General features: G+C 57.6%; 1 protein-coding gene across 2 annotated transcripts in view; it reads left to right on the plus strand.

Moving 5' to 3' along the window:
• The window catches only part of ITPKB (inositol-trisphosphate 3-kinase B), an 87,137-nt gene that overhangs the window by 57,961 nt on the left and 11,858 nt on the right, over nt 1-17,318 (plus strand). The window contains exon 3 of one of the 2 annotated variants that reach the window (XM_040636105.1): nt 16,313-16,412. In XM_040636105.1, coding sequence (XP_040492039.1) covers nt 16,313-16,412 — 100 coding nt within the window. Of the gene's footprint in view, nt 1-12,841; nt 13,320-16,312; nt 16,413-17,318 lie in introns of those variants that run through there. The other variant, XM_040636106.1, reaches the window with a different exon arrangement.

Raw genomic sequence — 17,318 nt, forward strand, 5'->3', positions numbered from 1 at the left:
TTGTAAATTGTATAAAACAAACTAACCATATTATAAACGTTTTGGACACGAAGACAATGTACAGTGTATATCATCGTAACCCTAACATCGTACCTAAACATAACGATTCTGTCAATTCTCAACTATATTCCGTCTTAATTCGCAAAGGATTTGAGGGTGCTTACCAACTTACGTGCAGTATGGTGCCATATAATGAAGTAAAAAATCAGAGCAAGAGGCCAACTAGTTTTGTCAAATTCAGTAGAAACATGGTATGCAGAAATGCATACTAACGTAGCTGTTCTTATAAATTGGTGTGTTTCCTCCCAGCCCTTTAAAGTATGTACGTGTCAGGGTGCCTGGCCAGCTCAGTCAGTGGAGCGTGCGACTCTTGGTCTCAGGGTTGCGAGTTCGAGCCCCATGTTGGGTGTTGAGAGGACTTAAAAATAAAATCTTTAAAAAAATTAACCATGTACGCGTTTTATAGCCTCTCCTGCTTTCTCCCCCCCACCCACCCACCCCCCGAACATTATACAAAATTTCCCATGTGTCTTTCTAACACTTAGGATTTAATGATCAGTCCCAAGGATGTGCCCCTGATTTACTTGATCGTTCCTCTATTGTTGGGTGTCAGGCTATTTTCAATGCTATTGTGAAATGAACAATGGCATCATTAACATCTTGGTGCTTGTAACTTTTTCCACAGTTCCTTAAGTAGATTTCCAGGGGGGAAATAGCTAATGAAACATTCAGACATTTTGATGGCCTTTGACACATATCCCTGGGCTTCTTCCCCCGAGGGTCTTAGGTGCGATCCTGTGTGTCCTCCTCCCCTGGGTGCTTGTGTTGCTATTTTTCTGGTTTCTTGCTAATTTCACAGGGAAAGAGCACATTGTTTTTACTATGTGTATGTTGCCAAGTTTATCTCTTGGCATCTGAGGGGTTTTTTTCATTCATTTGCTTGAGTTCCGTATGTACAAAATATGTCAACCCTTCTACAGTGATATATTTTGTAAAATACTTTCTCCGGTTTACTTGACTTTTACTTTGGTTTGGGGATTTCTTTGCCTTTGATCCTTAGAAGTTTTACATTTTAGTTAGTCCAAGAAAGCTCTGGTACTGTCCTCCCTCGGTTCTGCCCATTTACCTACAGACTGTGGCCCCAGGACATTGGCCCAGCAGTCGGCTCGGGACATTAGCTGGGTTTTCCTTTCCTGAAGCCTCACTTTCTCTTCTCCACCTGACTCCTTGTCACGACGCTGAACCAGTGGTATTATCCAGCATATCTGGCACTTGGCATGGATGATTTTTCTAACACTCATCTCTCCTGGATGACAAAATTATTTTCAGCAATAATCAAGAAATAAAACAAATAATGAAAATGGCCAGAAAAGAAGCAGACAGTGAAATTGTCTACTGTTGAATTTTGTGTATATGATTGCGCTGGTTAAAAAAAAACAAAAACAAAAACAAAAACCAACTGTGTGTGGGGGGGAGGGTAGTAATGGATATAATGCTTGTTATTTTCTTAAATTGAATTTTACTGTAATTCCAGTATAGTTAACATACAGTGTTATATTATTTTCAGCCGTATGATATAGTGAATCTACACTTCCTACGTCACCCGGTGTAATACTTGTTAAATATATTAATGCACATTTAGGAGAAAGGGAAGAATCACGCTTCTATAGGGGTCTGTGGCTGTAGTAAATAACAACGTTATAGTTTCTATTTTGAGTCCAGGGTTGGGGCTGGCGGTTCTGGCGCATCTCCTCTTCTGCCTTTCCAACCAGGCTGAGCCTTGGGGTAGGGGGACTCCCAGCTATTTAGTTACCAGGCATTGGTTGGTTGATTCCTGAGCCTGAGAAAGAAGCGCACCAGGGCCGAGGGATTCAGGGTGGACGAGCTGTTTGCTGCCCTGAAGGCAGGTTCACTTCACTGGAGGGGACACTGAGGTACTGCCCAGTCATGTGAATACACTCTGAGCCGGGCAGCACACGGATGTACGCGGTCTGGGGCACAGGTGCCATGGAGGGGACATGGTCCCTTTGCTCCTGCACTGGGCTAAGGGACATGAGGTCTGAGGAAAGTACAAGGAAGAGGTGGTGCCTGAGTGGGGTTTTGAAGGATGAAGACGAGTTCTCTGGGCAGCTTAGGTGAGGCGTCTCTGGCAGAGCAAACAGCACAGAAGGCTCAGAAGCGTCAAGCAGCGTGATGTGTCTCGGCAAACAGGCTGGTTTCTCTTCAGCATGGGGGGTGCCTGGGCGGGGGCGGGCGAGAGCCCTCGGAGATCATCTGAAGGAGTCAGACTCCTTTATCCTGAAGGCTTTCAGGAAGCCAGCAAAGGGTTGGGTTTTTTTTGTTTTGTTTATAAGATTTTTTTTTAAATTGATTTATTCATGAGAGACAGAGAGCAAGAGATGGAGCCAGGGAGCCCAGTATGGGACTCAGTCACACGACCCTGGGATCATGACCTGAGCTGTAGGCAGATGCTTCACCGGATTGTGCCACCCAGGCACCCCGCCAGCAAAGGTTTAAAGCAGGGAGGGGCCTGGAGTTGGCATGCTGAGATTTACATTCTAGAAAGCTCTCGAGGCTGAAGTGTAGAGGGGCTTCCCGGAAGCACAGGTCACCAGCCACCGTGGCTCTGTCTGCCGGGCTGTGCGTACTCCAAGGCCTGGGACCCTCCGGGTTACCCCCGGCACTGAGGGGAGTTTTACGGCCCAGATGTAATGTTGGGCTTCCTCCCGGCCCACCTCGATGCCATCGTGTCTCCTCTCCCAGGCCAGGCGGCGGCTGACAGTCCCAAGTGGCAGGTGCCGCGGTTCTAAATTCTGCTGTAACCAGTGAGGGGCAGAGGCCAGTCAGGGCCCGCGCTGCTCAGCTGTGACTCAGTGTTGTTCCACTTCTCTGGCGAGCAGACAATGGGGTCCCGGCCGTGACGGCATGCTTGGGTGGCTCAGAAGTCCCAGGTTCTATTTCAGCTCCCTTCTGTGCCCACCGAGCCGTGTTGTGGGCTTCCGCTGCCCCGCTCGCCTCTCCCCAGCTACTCGTCTAACCACAGAGACCAGCTTTCCTTGAGCATTTCCTTTCTCCTTTAGCCCTGAATGGCCAGTGTCCTACCTTGCATACGGTACGGTCAGGTGTTCAGCGTATCCCCTTGTTTTCCTGCATCGTCCTCCCTGTGGTCTGAGATGTGGGCAGTGTTGCCCATTTTCCTTTTCATGTGCAGACGGAGAAACAGAAGCTCAGCGAAATAGGTGACAAGTCTGTCCACACTCACTTGGACCAGCAAATAGACTCTTAGACCAGTAGAGGTCCTGAGGCCATCCTTGGCTCCTCTCCTTCCTCTTTGTCTTTAAATCCAGGGGGTCGACTCACAGGCTGTCAGGCGCTGGGCAGGTGATAATGTGAGACCAGGGCCTGGTGACGGGGGACAGGAAGACCCATCTCAAGGTGTCCTCTGAGCTCTAGCCCGTGAATGGACGCCACCCAGGAGGGTGGGCCACGTACCGCAAAGACACTTGGAGATCTGGGCTTTTGTGTGAAATGTCCTCATTTGTATGTGTCGGCAACTGATTTAGAAAAAAAAAAATTGTAGCCAAAAAAAATAAGTCGACTGACTGCTGGCTGGAATCTCTGGCCCACATCACTGGTCACTTGTCGCTAAGTGGCTCTACTCTGGGTCTGACGGAGGGTTGAGGGGGAACTTGACCAGACTTCCCCGTGTGGGGGAAGGAGAGGACCCAGCTTGGGGGGGGAAGGAGAAAGAGTCTGCGAAGCTGCCGTCCATTCACATCCATTCACGTCCTGCTGAGAGCTATATACATAGCCCAGCTGCCCGCATTCCCAGAGCACATACTTTCCATCCTCCTCCTGGGTCACCCTGAATTCTAGGGTTCTCTGGTGCTTTCATTGCCTTGCTTCCTTTTCCCAAAATTGAAATGACGACTGCTTGAAAATATTTTCTTCAGTTGGGTTTTTCCTTAGTGACTTCACTCAGAGACAGATGTGCCCTAATAATAGCCTTGAAAGTTAAGGGGAATAAGTCAGCCAGCTGGTTCTGTTCCCTAGAAGCGATGTCACGGTTCCTAAATGTGGGCCATCCCCAGAGGCCTCGGAGGGGCCGAGCCTGCCAGAGGGCTGTGGCTGCGGTGAGACTCCATAGTCCCTCTCTATGGGACAGAGTCCTTCCTGGCGGCTCGCGATCACCCAGGAGGACAGATGTCCCGCCTCATGGCGGCCACTCTGACTTCCTGCAGGACGCGCGTGATGCCCGGCAGGTGGCAGGTGCGGGTCACGCGGGGGCTGCTCTCTGCACTGGCTCAGCTCCCGCCTCTTGCCTGTGGCCAGAGTGTAGGGAGACCCTACCCCATCTGCCTGGAGCAGCCCCATCCTCCGAGTGCCTCTCTAACTCCTGGGGTTCGGGGTCAAAGTCGTCGGCGGGAGGGACTTCCCGCGGAGGCTGGTCCTCAGCCTCTGGCGTTCGGGAATGCATGTTTCAGATAATCCACTCACGTCTCTGAAACCGTGTTTTATTGCCTATGAGTCAGTAGGAAGGAGGTGAGAGGAGTCTGAGAGAACCGGGAGCTTGCTGTAGGCCACGCAGGCGACCGACGGGGGACAGTGGTGTGGCTCAGGCTGCGAGGCACGCCGGGTGGCCTTGTGCTCTGTTTGTTGGCCCGCTGCTCTGTGAGGCTGTGGGAGAAGGCAGGAGCCCCCACAGCCTTGGGAAAACCCATCCTGTCTGCTGTCGGGTATCTCCGTGTAAACTAAATGCGAACTCACGTAGCTTAAAGCAACAAGTGAAGCCGACAGTTGGGGGTGTCCCTGCCTGGGGAGGGTGGGAGCCCCCCCCACTGCTGTTGGCGGTGCAGGCTGCCAGGGGAGGGAGTGGATACAGGACCCCCCAAGTCTGTCCTCCGATTGGGCCTCAAGCCTCTCTGGCACCGGGAGGCCCGTGGACGGCCCGCCTCTCCGCAGGCTCGGGCGGCCGGGGAAAGTGCTAAGTAAGCACTCGGGGCCCCATTGACGGAGACGCACGGGGAAGGGCGATGAGTCAGTCTGTTTATGAAAATCACACGTACCGGCACAGACGTCAAGATGACCCGGGGGACAGCCGCGTTCTGAGAGTTGACGAGTCTGGCTCATACTTGGGGGTTCACTGCTGTGTCTTTCTGGCAGCCCGTTTCCTGTGCCTGCAGCGGCCTACGCGTGAACAGATGCATGGCTGCTCCACCGAGACTGACTCTGTCCTGACGGGCTCCGGCGGGAGAGGGAGGCTGGGTGACTCAGGGCAGAATCCGGGCCACCGTGCACCATCCTCTGCGGGGCACGGCTGCGGGCGCTGCTTTGGAAACGAGTTCGGGGTTTCTGACCATCTCTGCCAGCCTGCATTTCCATTTGCTCCCCACCGCTTAGCACAGGCAAGTCAGTGGGGTCTGTCAGAAATACGAATTGCACCAACGCATCTTGCTTGGAAATACTTGCTAAATATAGCTCAGTATTTGATACTGCATGTAAGTTCTCGTGTAGCATTCACGCTCTTCCTGAAAAGTTTCCGTGTTAGAAATTCCTTACATGGGAGTTCCCAAAACTCTGGCTTCCGCGTTAGCCCGGACTAAGCCCCTTAGCAAATCTCTTATACAAGCACTTTCTGGGTTCTCAGAAGCTATTTAGAAGGCAGTATTGTGTCCGTGAACATTCTTGGCCCAGAGAGGTCACTTTTAAAGATTTTATGTATTTATTTGAGAGAGAGAGAGAGAACACAAGCAGGGGTAGCAGCAGAGGGAGAGGGAGAAGCAGACTCCCCGCTGAGCAGGGAGCCTGACTCGGGACTCGATCCCAGGACCCTGAGATCATGACCTGAGCCGAAGGCAGACGCTTAACTGTCTGAGCCTCAACACTTTGCAGAAAACCCCCCTGCATTTTCCTGACGGTCTAAATGTCATGCTCCCGTGTGGGACAAAGACGTGTGATCCAGCCCTGCTGTCTGGTAGAGCCTCCGGGAAGGAGTGGAGTGACTTCTTTCAGAACCTAGGTTCCCTGGGAGAGGGCCGGGGGCGGGGTTGGGGGGGGGATCCGCTGGGGGCACAGGCTGGTGGCTCACGGGCCAGGCCGTCTCTCACCTGCTGTCTCCAGCACCAGGCTTCATAAAAAGCAGCTGCCAGGCCTTCTGGACTTTCTGGAAGTAAGGCAAACCCCAGGCTCCTCCAGGGTTCATTGCAAGGCAGGGAATGGGACCGTTGTGGGGACCCACTTCCTGCCGGCTGTGGCCTTCACCCTCTGCACATCCCTCGGGGTGGCGGGGGAGAGGGATCCAAAGGCCAGCGCTGGGGGACAGAGGAGGAGGTGACCAGGCTGTGCGGCTCACATCTGCTGAGCCAACCAGAGCCCCTGCCATTGTTTCATCCCCCAAAGAGATACCCCCTCTGGGACTCAGAGACCAGACATGACCCATGGGAGGTATGCCGTCCTGTCCTCACATTACTGGTTGCTTGTGTCCGCTAGCCAGGGCTGCACGTGGAGAATTTCATCCTGAAAACAGTCCTGCAGGACAGGTGCTGTACCCATTCTACAGATGCGTGGGGAGCGGGAGCTCGGAGAGGATGCTGACTCGCCTAAGCCCGCCAGCCAGGAATAACAGCATTTCAACCTGGGTTCATCTAGCTGGAAGGTCACAGGCCACCAATAACGGGGCAGCCCAGCAGACTGATTGAGGGCTTGGACCCTGGAGCCAAACTGCTTGGGTTCAGATCCTGCCTTTGGCACTTAGAGCTGTGGGACCTGGGACAAACGGTGTAACCTTCCATGCCTCTGTGTCCCCACCTGTAACCCAGGAGTAGGTTGAGGCACTGGTGTCCTCCATACGTAATGCTTACAGAGCCCCGTGTCTGGCCCTCGTACTCAATATGCATTAGCTGCTTATTATGTTATTGGCACAGTGCACCTGCCGTCAGCCCCACCACACTGCCTGCCTGGCCTTACACTTCGTCTCAGGAAGCTGGGAAGGAGGGGTTGAGGGCCTCCAGCCCCCCCAGGCCAGGGAAGAACTGGGAGCAGGTGCATGGGGTGGGGCTGCCCCCCCAGGAATTGCCCCCCCAGGGGGCACTGGGGGAGGGTGCTGTGTAGCCCCGCCCTTCCTTGCTGACCAATGAGGACCTTCAGTAAATTTCCACCCTCTGTAACTGGGCTTTGTTTCTTTGCATTTTGCCAAAGTGAAAATAAGGTCTCTGGGGAAGGGTGGGTGAGGCAAAGGGAGGGGAGGGCCCTGGTGTGTGTCGCAGGGGTGCCCCTCCCAGCTGGGCAGAGCCCCGGGTGCCATTTCCCAGAGGAAAAGCTGAGCTCTTCTGTCCTGTGAGCTTTGTCCACAGGGAGGTCAGCTTCTGGACACCGCCCTCCCCCACCCCAGGGCCCTTCCCAGCCCGGCCTCTCCCAGTTTCCTCCTATTGTTTATTCCCAGCCCCGTGGTCCTGCAGCCTGGAGGCCCCCTGGCTCCCGGTGTGAGGGGTACACTAGGCCTCTGTGCGTGCAGAGCATTTCCCTCCGTCCCTCCCTCCCTCCCTCCCTCCCTCCCTCTCTTTCTGTCTCCCTCTGTGTGTCCTTCTCCCTCCCTCCCCCACTTTCCCCCACCCCTCTGTGTTTCCTCTAGCCCTCCATTATTTTTAGTTCTTAAGAGGATGAAGCCCAGGAGGGAGGAGGAAGGAGGAGCCAAGTTAGTGACCTTCCAGACCAGAGTTGGAGCATTTGTGGGCCCCGCCTGGTAGGGAGTGTTAGGAACATTTCCATTTTGAGTGAAGGGCACCTCCATCCCTGGCTCACCAAGCAAAGGCCGAGTTGGCAAGACTGCTGGTCCCTTGGGTGCCAGCTGCTGTGAAGCTAGGAACTGGGGAGGAGGCTGGGTCTGGATATGCCCTCCTAGAAGAGCTTTCTTGTCTGGGTTGACTGACCTGAGTGAAGGGGGGGGTCCTCCAAACCCTCACGTATGCGTGTGCAAAGACCCCTGGGGCCCGGGCCAGCCAGGCTGCCAACTGCCCAGGAGCCACAGCTGGTGTAGAGAACCCCAGACAGATGAAGTAGGAAGTTCCCGCAAGGATGCCCCTCCTGCTCCCTCGAGATGTTTCTGGAAAAATCCAGGCCCCAGCAGGGGAGTCTAAGGAAGCATGAGGCGGCTCAGGTGTATTTCGTCTCGTAGGAGGTGGGATGTGGCAGGGCCCGAGCCCTTGCTATGTGCTGGGCCTGCGAAGTGTCCCCCATTAGTCAGACGGCTGGGGGTCTGTAACCCACTGTGTGTGCAGCTTGGGGGGCATACGGCAGCGCTAGGACCAGCGCCTAGTCCCAAGCTCACCCTCTGCTGGCAGACACAGCATGCTACACAGAATCAGGGGGCACTCGCACCCTCTCCTGGGGTTCCAGAACGGGCGTGGGGCTGGAGTGCTCTAAGCAGCTCCGTGGAGAAGTAGGGCCCGCTCACAGATTCCTGTGGGATCGGCTGCAGGGATAGGTGGGACGGAGGGCAGAGCGTCTGGCCCTGCGTGTGCAGAGACCTGGAATGGGGCAGGTGTGGGGCAAGGAGGGGGCCGGCTGCCGGATGGGAGAGGATGGGACAGGCCCTGAGAGCAGGAGTGTGGGCAACCCCCTGGCAGAGATCTGGGTGATGGCAGAGGGAATCACCCTGACGAAGGACCCCTGTGTGCCAGTCTGGGTCTAGAAAGTGGGCCTCTCGTTGCTGTGGGGAGGAGGCAGCTCACCAGGGGAGCAGAGCTCTGCAGCCATTCAGGGTTCTCCTGGCTTTGGCCAGAATGTGCTGGAAGGCATTGACTGGCCGGGGTGGCCCCCCTCCCACAGGGTCAGCGGGGCTGCGCTCGCATCAGGAGCGCCCACTGTAAAGCAGGAGCTGTCAGTCCTGACCAGGTCCTCCACCCCAGAGCTGGAGCTCAGCAGCCCTCAGCCCGAGAACCCCAGGCTGCAGTGGCCGAGGCGGCGGGCCTCGGGGGCTGGAGAGGGCTGCCCATCCTTGCTCTCCGGCCCCGGCACTGCCGCCGATCCAGAGTGGGGTACTTCAGCCACCCCACCCCGCATTGGTGGCTTCTCCAAAGGACAGGTGGGAAAAGTTCTGCCCAGCCATAACCTCCGTGGAAGGTTCCCCCCGCGCCCCCCCCCCAGCCTGGGGAACATCACATGAGGAGAAGGGAATAAAAGAAAACATTCCTCAGGTCTTTCTGCAAAAGTGTTTCTGCATTTGGTCTTTAGGGGAATTTTCTTGTTTGTTAAAGGGGGAGAGACGGTTGGTCTTAAAGCCCAGACTCTTATTTTTAGCCGGAGCTACCTGCCCTGCCAAGTCCTTGGGTTTAGTTTTTCCGATCCTTGGGGTCTTGGCTTTGAAAGGCCTTCCCTCACCACCACCCCCTCCACCCCCAGGCGCACAGCTCACCGCTGGTGGGGGCAGCTTTCACTTGGGGCCCCAGCCAGGTTTCGAACGAGCCAGGGGCCCCTACCTGCCCGGGCATGCCCAGCTGCCGGCTCGGGAGGCTCTGCCAGGGCGGATACAATAAACAAAGTTGGCCGGCCTCGGCCCCGGAGAAGCGCCGGCTTTTCCCCAGCTAAGGAGGGAAGGATCACCAGGGAAACCCTAACTGCTGTTTCAGAGAAACCAAAAGAAGAAGGAAGAAAAAAAGCATTCTTCCAAACATGGACACCTCAGTGACTTTCGCTCAGACTTTGGCAAGAGCAGAGCAAAGGCACTGAGGCAGAGTGGGCCCTCCCTGGGCAGGGGTCTCTTGCCCCCCTCTCAGGGCATTGTGAAGCGTGCCTTCCCTGTGTGTGTCAGGGAGACGGGGCTGGGAATGCACGCAGAACGAGGCAGAGCAGGCCTTCACGGAGGCCTCCCCCATCCAAAAGGTCGCTCTTGGGACAAAGCCCTTGCTTTCGATCTGAGGCTGTGTTTTAACTGGGGGAGAAGCTGAGAGCCCCAGAACAGGCAGAGAGGACGCGGGCCTGGTTAGCCTGTTGGCTGAAACAAAACAAAAATCCAACGAATTAAAAGGCGGGAACCAGGAAGCTGTGTGACCTTGGGCAAGTGACTTAACCTCTCTGAACACAGGTCCTCATGTGCAGACAGACATAGCTGTGTCGGTGTGATGAGGGAGGACGACATGAGAGATTAGTAATATGCCTGGCACTACCTCAGACGTGTAACATGCCTCTTTCCCCCACTGCCCCCACAAGCCGGGTTAGGACCACTCACTTCCCACGCAGGCACGCACACGTGTGCTGCAAAGCCACGTCTCCGGGCGGTGTTGTTTTGGAGAGTCACGGGGTCCAGAGAAGAGTCCCCTTTTCTGACGTCTTAGAGATTTCTCCTCATCTCTTTAAACAAAAACAAATGGCGACTTTATAATTATCTAAAAAGAAAAGTTAGCCAACTGGTCAGAGCATTACAGTAAAAAGGGAAGTGCTGGAGGAAAAAGCAGAAAACTGGGGGAACCAGTTGGGTGGGAAAAGGTTAAAAAAAGTCTGTAAAACCCCTTTTTATTATAAAATGAAATGTGCTCACCAATCCCACTCTTTACCCCCCAAGTGCTGTTCTTCAGGGCGCCTGGCAGGCCTCCGCATGTGTGAAATGGGCTGATTCGGGAGACTCTTCTCCTCCGGGCAACTTCCCTGATTCTCTGCCCCAGAACCTGGCGTCAGCACCTGGGCCTGGCCGGCTCTGGCTGTCCCGGAGCTCAGGGGCCTCAGGAGCTGCCCCGCGGGCCCCCAGCTGCCGGGAGCACCCAAAGGGCAGCTTCACGAGCGATGAATCACACACTTAGCTCCTCTTCTTGCCCCCTGGCGATGATTTGACCCTCTGGAAGCGCCTGGCTGGATTCCTGCCCATCTGCTGTGCCTTGGAGGGGAAAACTATTTCAATTACCAAAAAAAAATACAATAACAACAACAACAACAACAACAAAAACAAAAACAAAACCAGAAGTAAAAGCAAAATGAACACCCGAGGTTCTCTTGTCCCGTAACGTCGTACAGCGCACCTGCACGTCTCTGTTCTTACCTCCTCGGTTCTCCGCGCGGCCCCGTGGGGCGGGTAGGGCACCTGTCACGTTCTCGAGCCCACTTTACAGATGAGAACACTGACAGGGGCAGAGGGCAGAGGTTCAAAGGGTTGCCCGGAAACCTCAGCTGGCCTCGGGGGGCTCTGACCACGTCCCGAGGGGCACACCCAGCCTCTTGAGTGCCTGTTGAATTTGGTCTCCCTCCTCCTGAACCGTGTGAGGCTTGGCTCAGCCTGCAGTCCGGGCTGACCAGGGCGGCCTCTCAGGGACCCCCTTGCAAGGGAACGCCTGGTGGGGCCAGGGGCCTGGCTCTCAGGAGGTTCACACTCGGCCAGATAAGAGCTGGCGTGCAGGCGTGCCAGGGAGAGCCCTCTGGAAACATCCAGGGCAAGGGGGGTCTGAGCTGCGTTGGGTTAGCTGAGTCCTCTGCAGCCGTTCTTGGAAGAATCCCGAGGGCAGAGACGGACACATCTGCAGGTGTCTGAGGTGGGTGGGGAGAGGTGTGTGGTTTTGTTGGCTGCAAAGGGGAGGCGGTGGCTGGAAAGAAGGCAGGAGGCAGGCCCCAGAGGGCCCCGGCCTGGGCAGCTCCTGTGGGGGAGGCTGGGCACTGGGCTCAGAACCCCCTGCAGGGTCCAGTACCCTCTCATTGCACGAGAATGAGGCCACCAGGGAGGGCAGAGCAAGGCCAGACCAAAGAACAGGCAGGAGGGGAACGAGCGGAGTGCTGACCGGTGACCGTCCGTGCCCCTCCTGCCAGGCCTTTCCGGGGGGCTGCTGTGAGCCCCCCAAGAAGAGTCTAGGCACCTGCGGTGGAGTCCTCCCCTCCCCGCCAGCACTGAAGAGCAGCCTGTGGTCATGGGCAGAGGACCAGCAGGTCGGGACCCAGAGGTCACCCTGCTCCCGCTGACCGGCCAGGCAGTTGTCCCCTGCAGGAGGTGGGGCCAGCCCCCCCGGTGGGATAGCTGTGCGGCCACAGAGCACCCTCGAAGGGGCCCCATGCTTGCTTCACACTCTGCCATCCCTGTGTTGACAGTCTTATGAAGTCTGGGACAAGGAATCCCATATGTCCATATGTCATATCGCTGGTCCTGTGTGGGTGGGCTAGCTCCTCCCCACCCCAGCCCGGCTCTGGGTCCCTGCCTCCTCCCCCTCCTCCTCCTCTTCTCCCCGCTCCATCCTTCCTGCCTGTTTTATGGAAGACGAAGGCCAGACTCCGAGGTGATCCCGGTCAGCCCTCCCATCTGCCAGAGGCACTGTTTCCTTGCAGTGTGAGTGGGACATCTGGGGGAGCAGCCAGAGGATGGCATTGTCCCAGGAGCCACGAGCCTCATGGGGAGGCTCGGAAACTGGTTTAGAAAAACACGCAGCATCTGATGCTAGCCAGGCTGCCGCCCCTGGGCTCGGCCTGGGCCCTGCGGCCCTGCTGGCCAGGGGACCGTTTCTGCCCTGGGTGCTCGGGGGCTTTGGGCAGCTCCGAGACCAGGGCCGGGAGGGGTGGGCACGGAGAGCCACGGGCCCTTCTGGGACTGCGGCAGCCTGTGCGCTCGGAGGCAGAATGAAGGCGTCCGTGGGCGCCTGTCTCTAGGGAGCAGGTCTGCATCTCCTGCGAGGCCAGACCTCTCGGTTCCTGCTGGCAGGTGATGGAGGGCGTGCAAAGTCTGAGCTGCTGGGACGGGCTGGCGGGCTGGCCGTAGCGGGGAACGCTGGTCTGGGCCTTGCCAGGTTCAGGCACAAAGAGGGTAGGGGTCTGTTTTCAGGTTTTTCTCCTCCCCCTACACATCTCGCCGTGTTTCCGCTCCCTGTCCTGTCAGGTGCCAGGGGATGGAACTGCCTGGAACAATTTCCAAGCATCAGGCATCTCCAAGCCACTCACCTCCCACGTACCTGCTAGTTTCTGGCCCTTTCCTTCTGAACCTCCCCGTGCAGCCGGAGTATGCAGTGAGATCCCACCTCTCACGGAGCGAGGTCAGGCATGCAGCCGGTCCCCTGCACTCACGTAGGAAACAGAGCAAACCCCGGATAGTGCTTATTTAACCCCGGGGGGGGTGGTCAGTGAGGGATTTGTGTTGCGGGGGTCTCATCCCACTCTGTAAACCTGCACTGTTACCTGGAAAACCTCGCTTCGGTCGGCTCTACCCGGCAGCACAGAGTCGAAGTGAAAGCCTGCCCTTGGACTGCACCTGCTCGGCAGGCAGGCCGTTCCCTGGTTCTTTCCTTTCCCTTGCAGTGCTCGCAAGAACATCCCAAGGGCAGCACTCCAGCCACGGTCAGATCCGAGTGGGGGAGAGCCTGGCGTTATCTGCTAGCGAAGCTGCAAGTGGCCCCCACATGGGACGGATTTAGGGTTTGGGTGGCCAGCCATGGTGCATCTCCCAAAGGTTCTAGACTCTTCTGTTAAAGGAGCCTGACTCCGCCTGAGCCGAGCGGCTGCCAGCCTTGCGCCCTGACTGCCCCGGGGACCCTCCTTGCAGAAACCTCCCCGGGGCGGGGGGCGGGGGGTTATTCTCTTCCATCTCCTGGCGCTCCCACTGCTGTGGCCCTGTGCCTTCCTTTCCCGGGCCTGGCCATGACCTGGACGTGCTTTCTCTGGTTAGCGTTGGTGGCCACATTCGGCACGGCTTGGGTGCCCCCAGCATGCAGACCCACAGACAAGAATGTTCCACCGCCCTCGACCGCCTGGGGCACGCTTGGTGTGGGAGGACTCTCATGGCCTTGGCCCTTTTCATGTGAAAGGCACGTTTCCTCATGTTGGGAAGGGAAGCTGAGCAGAAAGCTCAGAGTGAACTGTCGAGGACCCCCCGCCCCGAGCGCCCTTCTCCTTTCTGGCTCGGACTCTCCCACATGTACCCCATCCTCATGGAGTGGCTTTCACTCCTGTGATCAGGGGAACCCATGGGCTGCTCCCATCTTACAGGTAAGGGGGACCATGAGGAAGTTCACGAGCTCGTCCAAGGGCAGTCAGTGAGGAGGGGACCGAGGCAGGACTCAGGTCCGGGTCCACCTGCCTCCCCCAACGGTCATGCTGCCCTGCTCCAGGCTTCCCAGCCCAGCCTCCAGAGCTCAGCCCCCACTGGACCCAGCTGTTCCAGACCCAGGCTCCATCGCACAGGCCTGTGACAGTCTTCTCCCCCAGGTCTGTCCCCACCCTGCCCCTGTTGGCACAGCCTCCATGAAGGCCTTCCTTTCCAGCACCCACCCATCTTGGCACACCCCTCCCTGGCCGTGGGACCCATCCTCTCTGGGTCACCTACAGATACAATGTGAGGTGACACACAACTGGGTGACGCTGGCCCTTGAGGGTCCAGCCGTCCAAGGAGCCTGGTAGACCAGCTGTCCCTCCCACACCAGGCAGAGGAGGAAATGGGGGGGGGGGGCAGGGTGGGTTTAGTTGTTCCCTGGCGGGGAGTGGCACGGGGTGGGGTCAGCGCTGGACTGGGGACACATGCCCTCCTGCTCCCACGCTGCAGCTGTCACCCTCGTACCCTGTGAGCCCCGCTGCATGGGGGACGGCTGCGCACTTTGCCGCCGCACCGACCTTAACTCTTTCCCGCGGGTCCGTCAGGCCACCGCCCGGCTCCTGTCCTGTAATGAGGTTTTCCGTTGTTGCCCCCCCCACCCCGCGCTGTTTGTGCGGCCTTCTGGGTGCTGAGATAAGTCACGCCTCGGCCTTCCTTAGCCTTCTTTGGTGATCTCCATCAGAAGGATCTAGAAAAACAACCTTGCCAGTAGAGGCCCGGCCCTTTTGTCACATGGCCTGGCGTAAGAATAGACTAGGTCTTGGTGGCGGGCTGAGGGTTTCCGGCACGGGGAGAAAGACTGCCAGGTTCAGCGGGGAGGGATTCTCCTTAAACAGATTTCCCCTTGAAAGCCTGATGACAGAAGCAGTGGGGCTCAGCAAAGAGACAAACCCGGGGCGGCTGATTTACCCTTGAATCCACCTTGGGCGCCAGCAGCCTCTGCAAGGATGCGGCCTGTGTGCTTGGGGCGGCTGCTGGCAACTGTGGGGCAGGGAACCAGGAGCCGCATCTTCAGGGCCCCCCCAGTCAAGGCGGGACCCCTCCTCCTCGCCCCCCTGCCCCCTGCGCAGAGCTCCTAGCTTCTCCTTCCCCCAGCTCGGAGCCCGGTGGGTTCGCTGTGTGGTTTTGCTGGCCGGGGACCCGCTTTCTCAGGAACTCGTGGCACTGCTCGGCCAGGCTCCCACCCCCTCCAGGGACGCCTGTGTTTGGGGCACGTGGTCTTCCCCACTCCGTCTCTGATTCTGTCCTAAAGTTAACGTGGGGATGTGTGTTTCTGGAGAACCGTGTATTTCTGGGGGAGAAGGCGGTTTTTGTGAGGCAGTTGTGTGGGATGGAGGTTTGCGCACGAGCCGCATTCATCACCGACTTCCGAGGGTCAGGTCCTGCCCGCGGACAGGACGGTGACGGCCCTGAATGCTTCTTGCGGAGCTAAAGTAAGGTGTTAAGTCAACATCAGTTCTCCTTTCTTCACAAGGAGCCCCTCCCGCGCACACGCGCGTGCACACACACACACACATGCACATATGCGTGCACGTGCATGCACAGGTCCTACTTGAGAAACCCCCTGAGAAGGAGAAGTCCTTTGAAGAGGGAACTGCAGGCCCGCTCACCCCCGTGCACACCCCGGCCGTGGGGTGGAGGGTGCTGTCCCCGGGGAACTCCCTGCAAAGTCTCTCTTCGAGCCCGTTGCCGGCAAGGAGGGCCTCTGCCGCCGTGTGCACGGGTACAGTGTGAGGTGACACTGGCCCGCTCTCGCCTGCCTCTGAGGGGCCAGTGCTGTTGGGACGCCGAGGTCATTTCCCGGAGCCCTTGAGGGTCCAGCCGCGCAAGGAGCTGGTGGACCAGCTGTCCCTCCCTCACGGGGCAGAGGAGGAAACCGAGGTCCCAGAGGGGCATGAAGGGGGGGTACAGGGTGGGTTTAGTAGTTCCCTGGTGGGGAAGTGTCACCAGGTGGGGTCAGCACTGGACGGGGGACATGTACCCTCCTGCACCCACGCTGCACCTGTCACACCCTCAGCCCTCAAGGTCCCCTTGCGTCTGGGCGTTCTGCTCGGCAGCAGGCTTTGCCGAGCTCCCTCTGACAGTACCTACTCCGCATAGATGACAGAGCTGAGGTCCTCGGAGCCGCCAAGGGCACCTGCCCCGTGGTTGTGGTGCTTCCCATCTTGGGGCCACAGGCGCCGAGTTACCTTGCTTTGAATGCATCCTAACCGGAAAGTACTCGTTCCCTTTCTAATGGAGTGTTTTTCGTTTGCTTCTTTCTAGAGCAAATCATGGAGGAAAATAAAAAACATGGTTCACTGGTCTCCCTTTGTCATGTCCTTCAAGAAGAAGTACCCTTGGATCCAGCTGGCAGGACACGCAGGTAGCTGCAGCACCCCCTTCCCGCCGGACCACCGGCTCCCTTGGGAGGCACCCAGCGCATGAGGGCGGGGCGGGGCGCGCCCGGGATGCTCCCAGGGATGGAAGCATCTGGAACAGCTTCTCTGAGACCCTGTGGTCTGCAGTCTCAGCCAGATTGCCGAATGTGGCCTTGGCGCTGCCCTGAGGACAGCTGTCCTCTCCAGAGCCCGTGCCGCCCCTTCCCCAAACACACGCACGTCCCCCCTTCCTCTGTCTCTGTCGCATTCGGTCTTTCTCTCCCCCTCTGCCTCTCTTCCGCCTGAACTCAATAAAACCTGTGACATCATCAGTCCTGCAGCTCACTCACCATGTGTCAGCATGGGCAAAGAGGCCACGCCGAGCGCTTCATTGAGTGCCCACTGTATCCCCGCATCACCACGGTCTTGGGGGTCACACATTCTTGGAAACGTGGTCTCTGTCCCAAAGGAGCCTGTAGGTGGGGCATGACGCAGGCAGGTCACCCCACAAGCAAAGGAGGGTCCTAGGTGCAGGTGGCCAGGGCGCCCGCCAGCCACAGGGGAGGAGGGACGTGTCGCCAGAGCCCGAGAGCCGGCTAGTCCACATGTGGGGGCCCTTGGTGAGCACCGTGCTCCGGGGAGGTTTCGGTGGCTGCCCTAGACTTGACCTTCATGACCACAGACCAGCACGGGGTCTGACATTTCCTCTATATCCCCAACACCTGCGCCCAGCCCGAGGCGTTGGGACGGACACCCTTCCTGAATAACTCCCTCCTTGATGCTGTGACAGAGAGAGCACTGCACGGGTGGGCTGTGCCTGGGACCCCCGCTTCTCAGCCAGTATCCTGACACGGAGGCACCTTCGTCGCCTGAGAAGCAGGACCGATGAGGGGCTTGGGGGGGGGGGTAAC

This window comes from Ursus maritimus, unplaced genomic scaffold (assembly GCF_017311325.1).
Source record: "Ursus maritimus isolate PB19 unplaced genomic scaffold, ASM1731132v1 scaffold_2, whole genome shotgun sequence".
Lineage (NCBI taxonomy): Eukaryota > Metazoa > Chordata > Mammalia > Carnivora > Ursidae > Ursus > Ursus maritimus.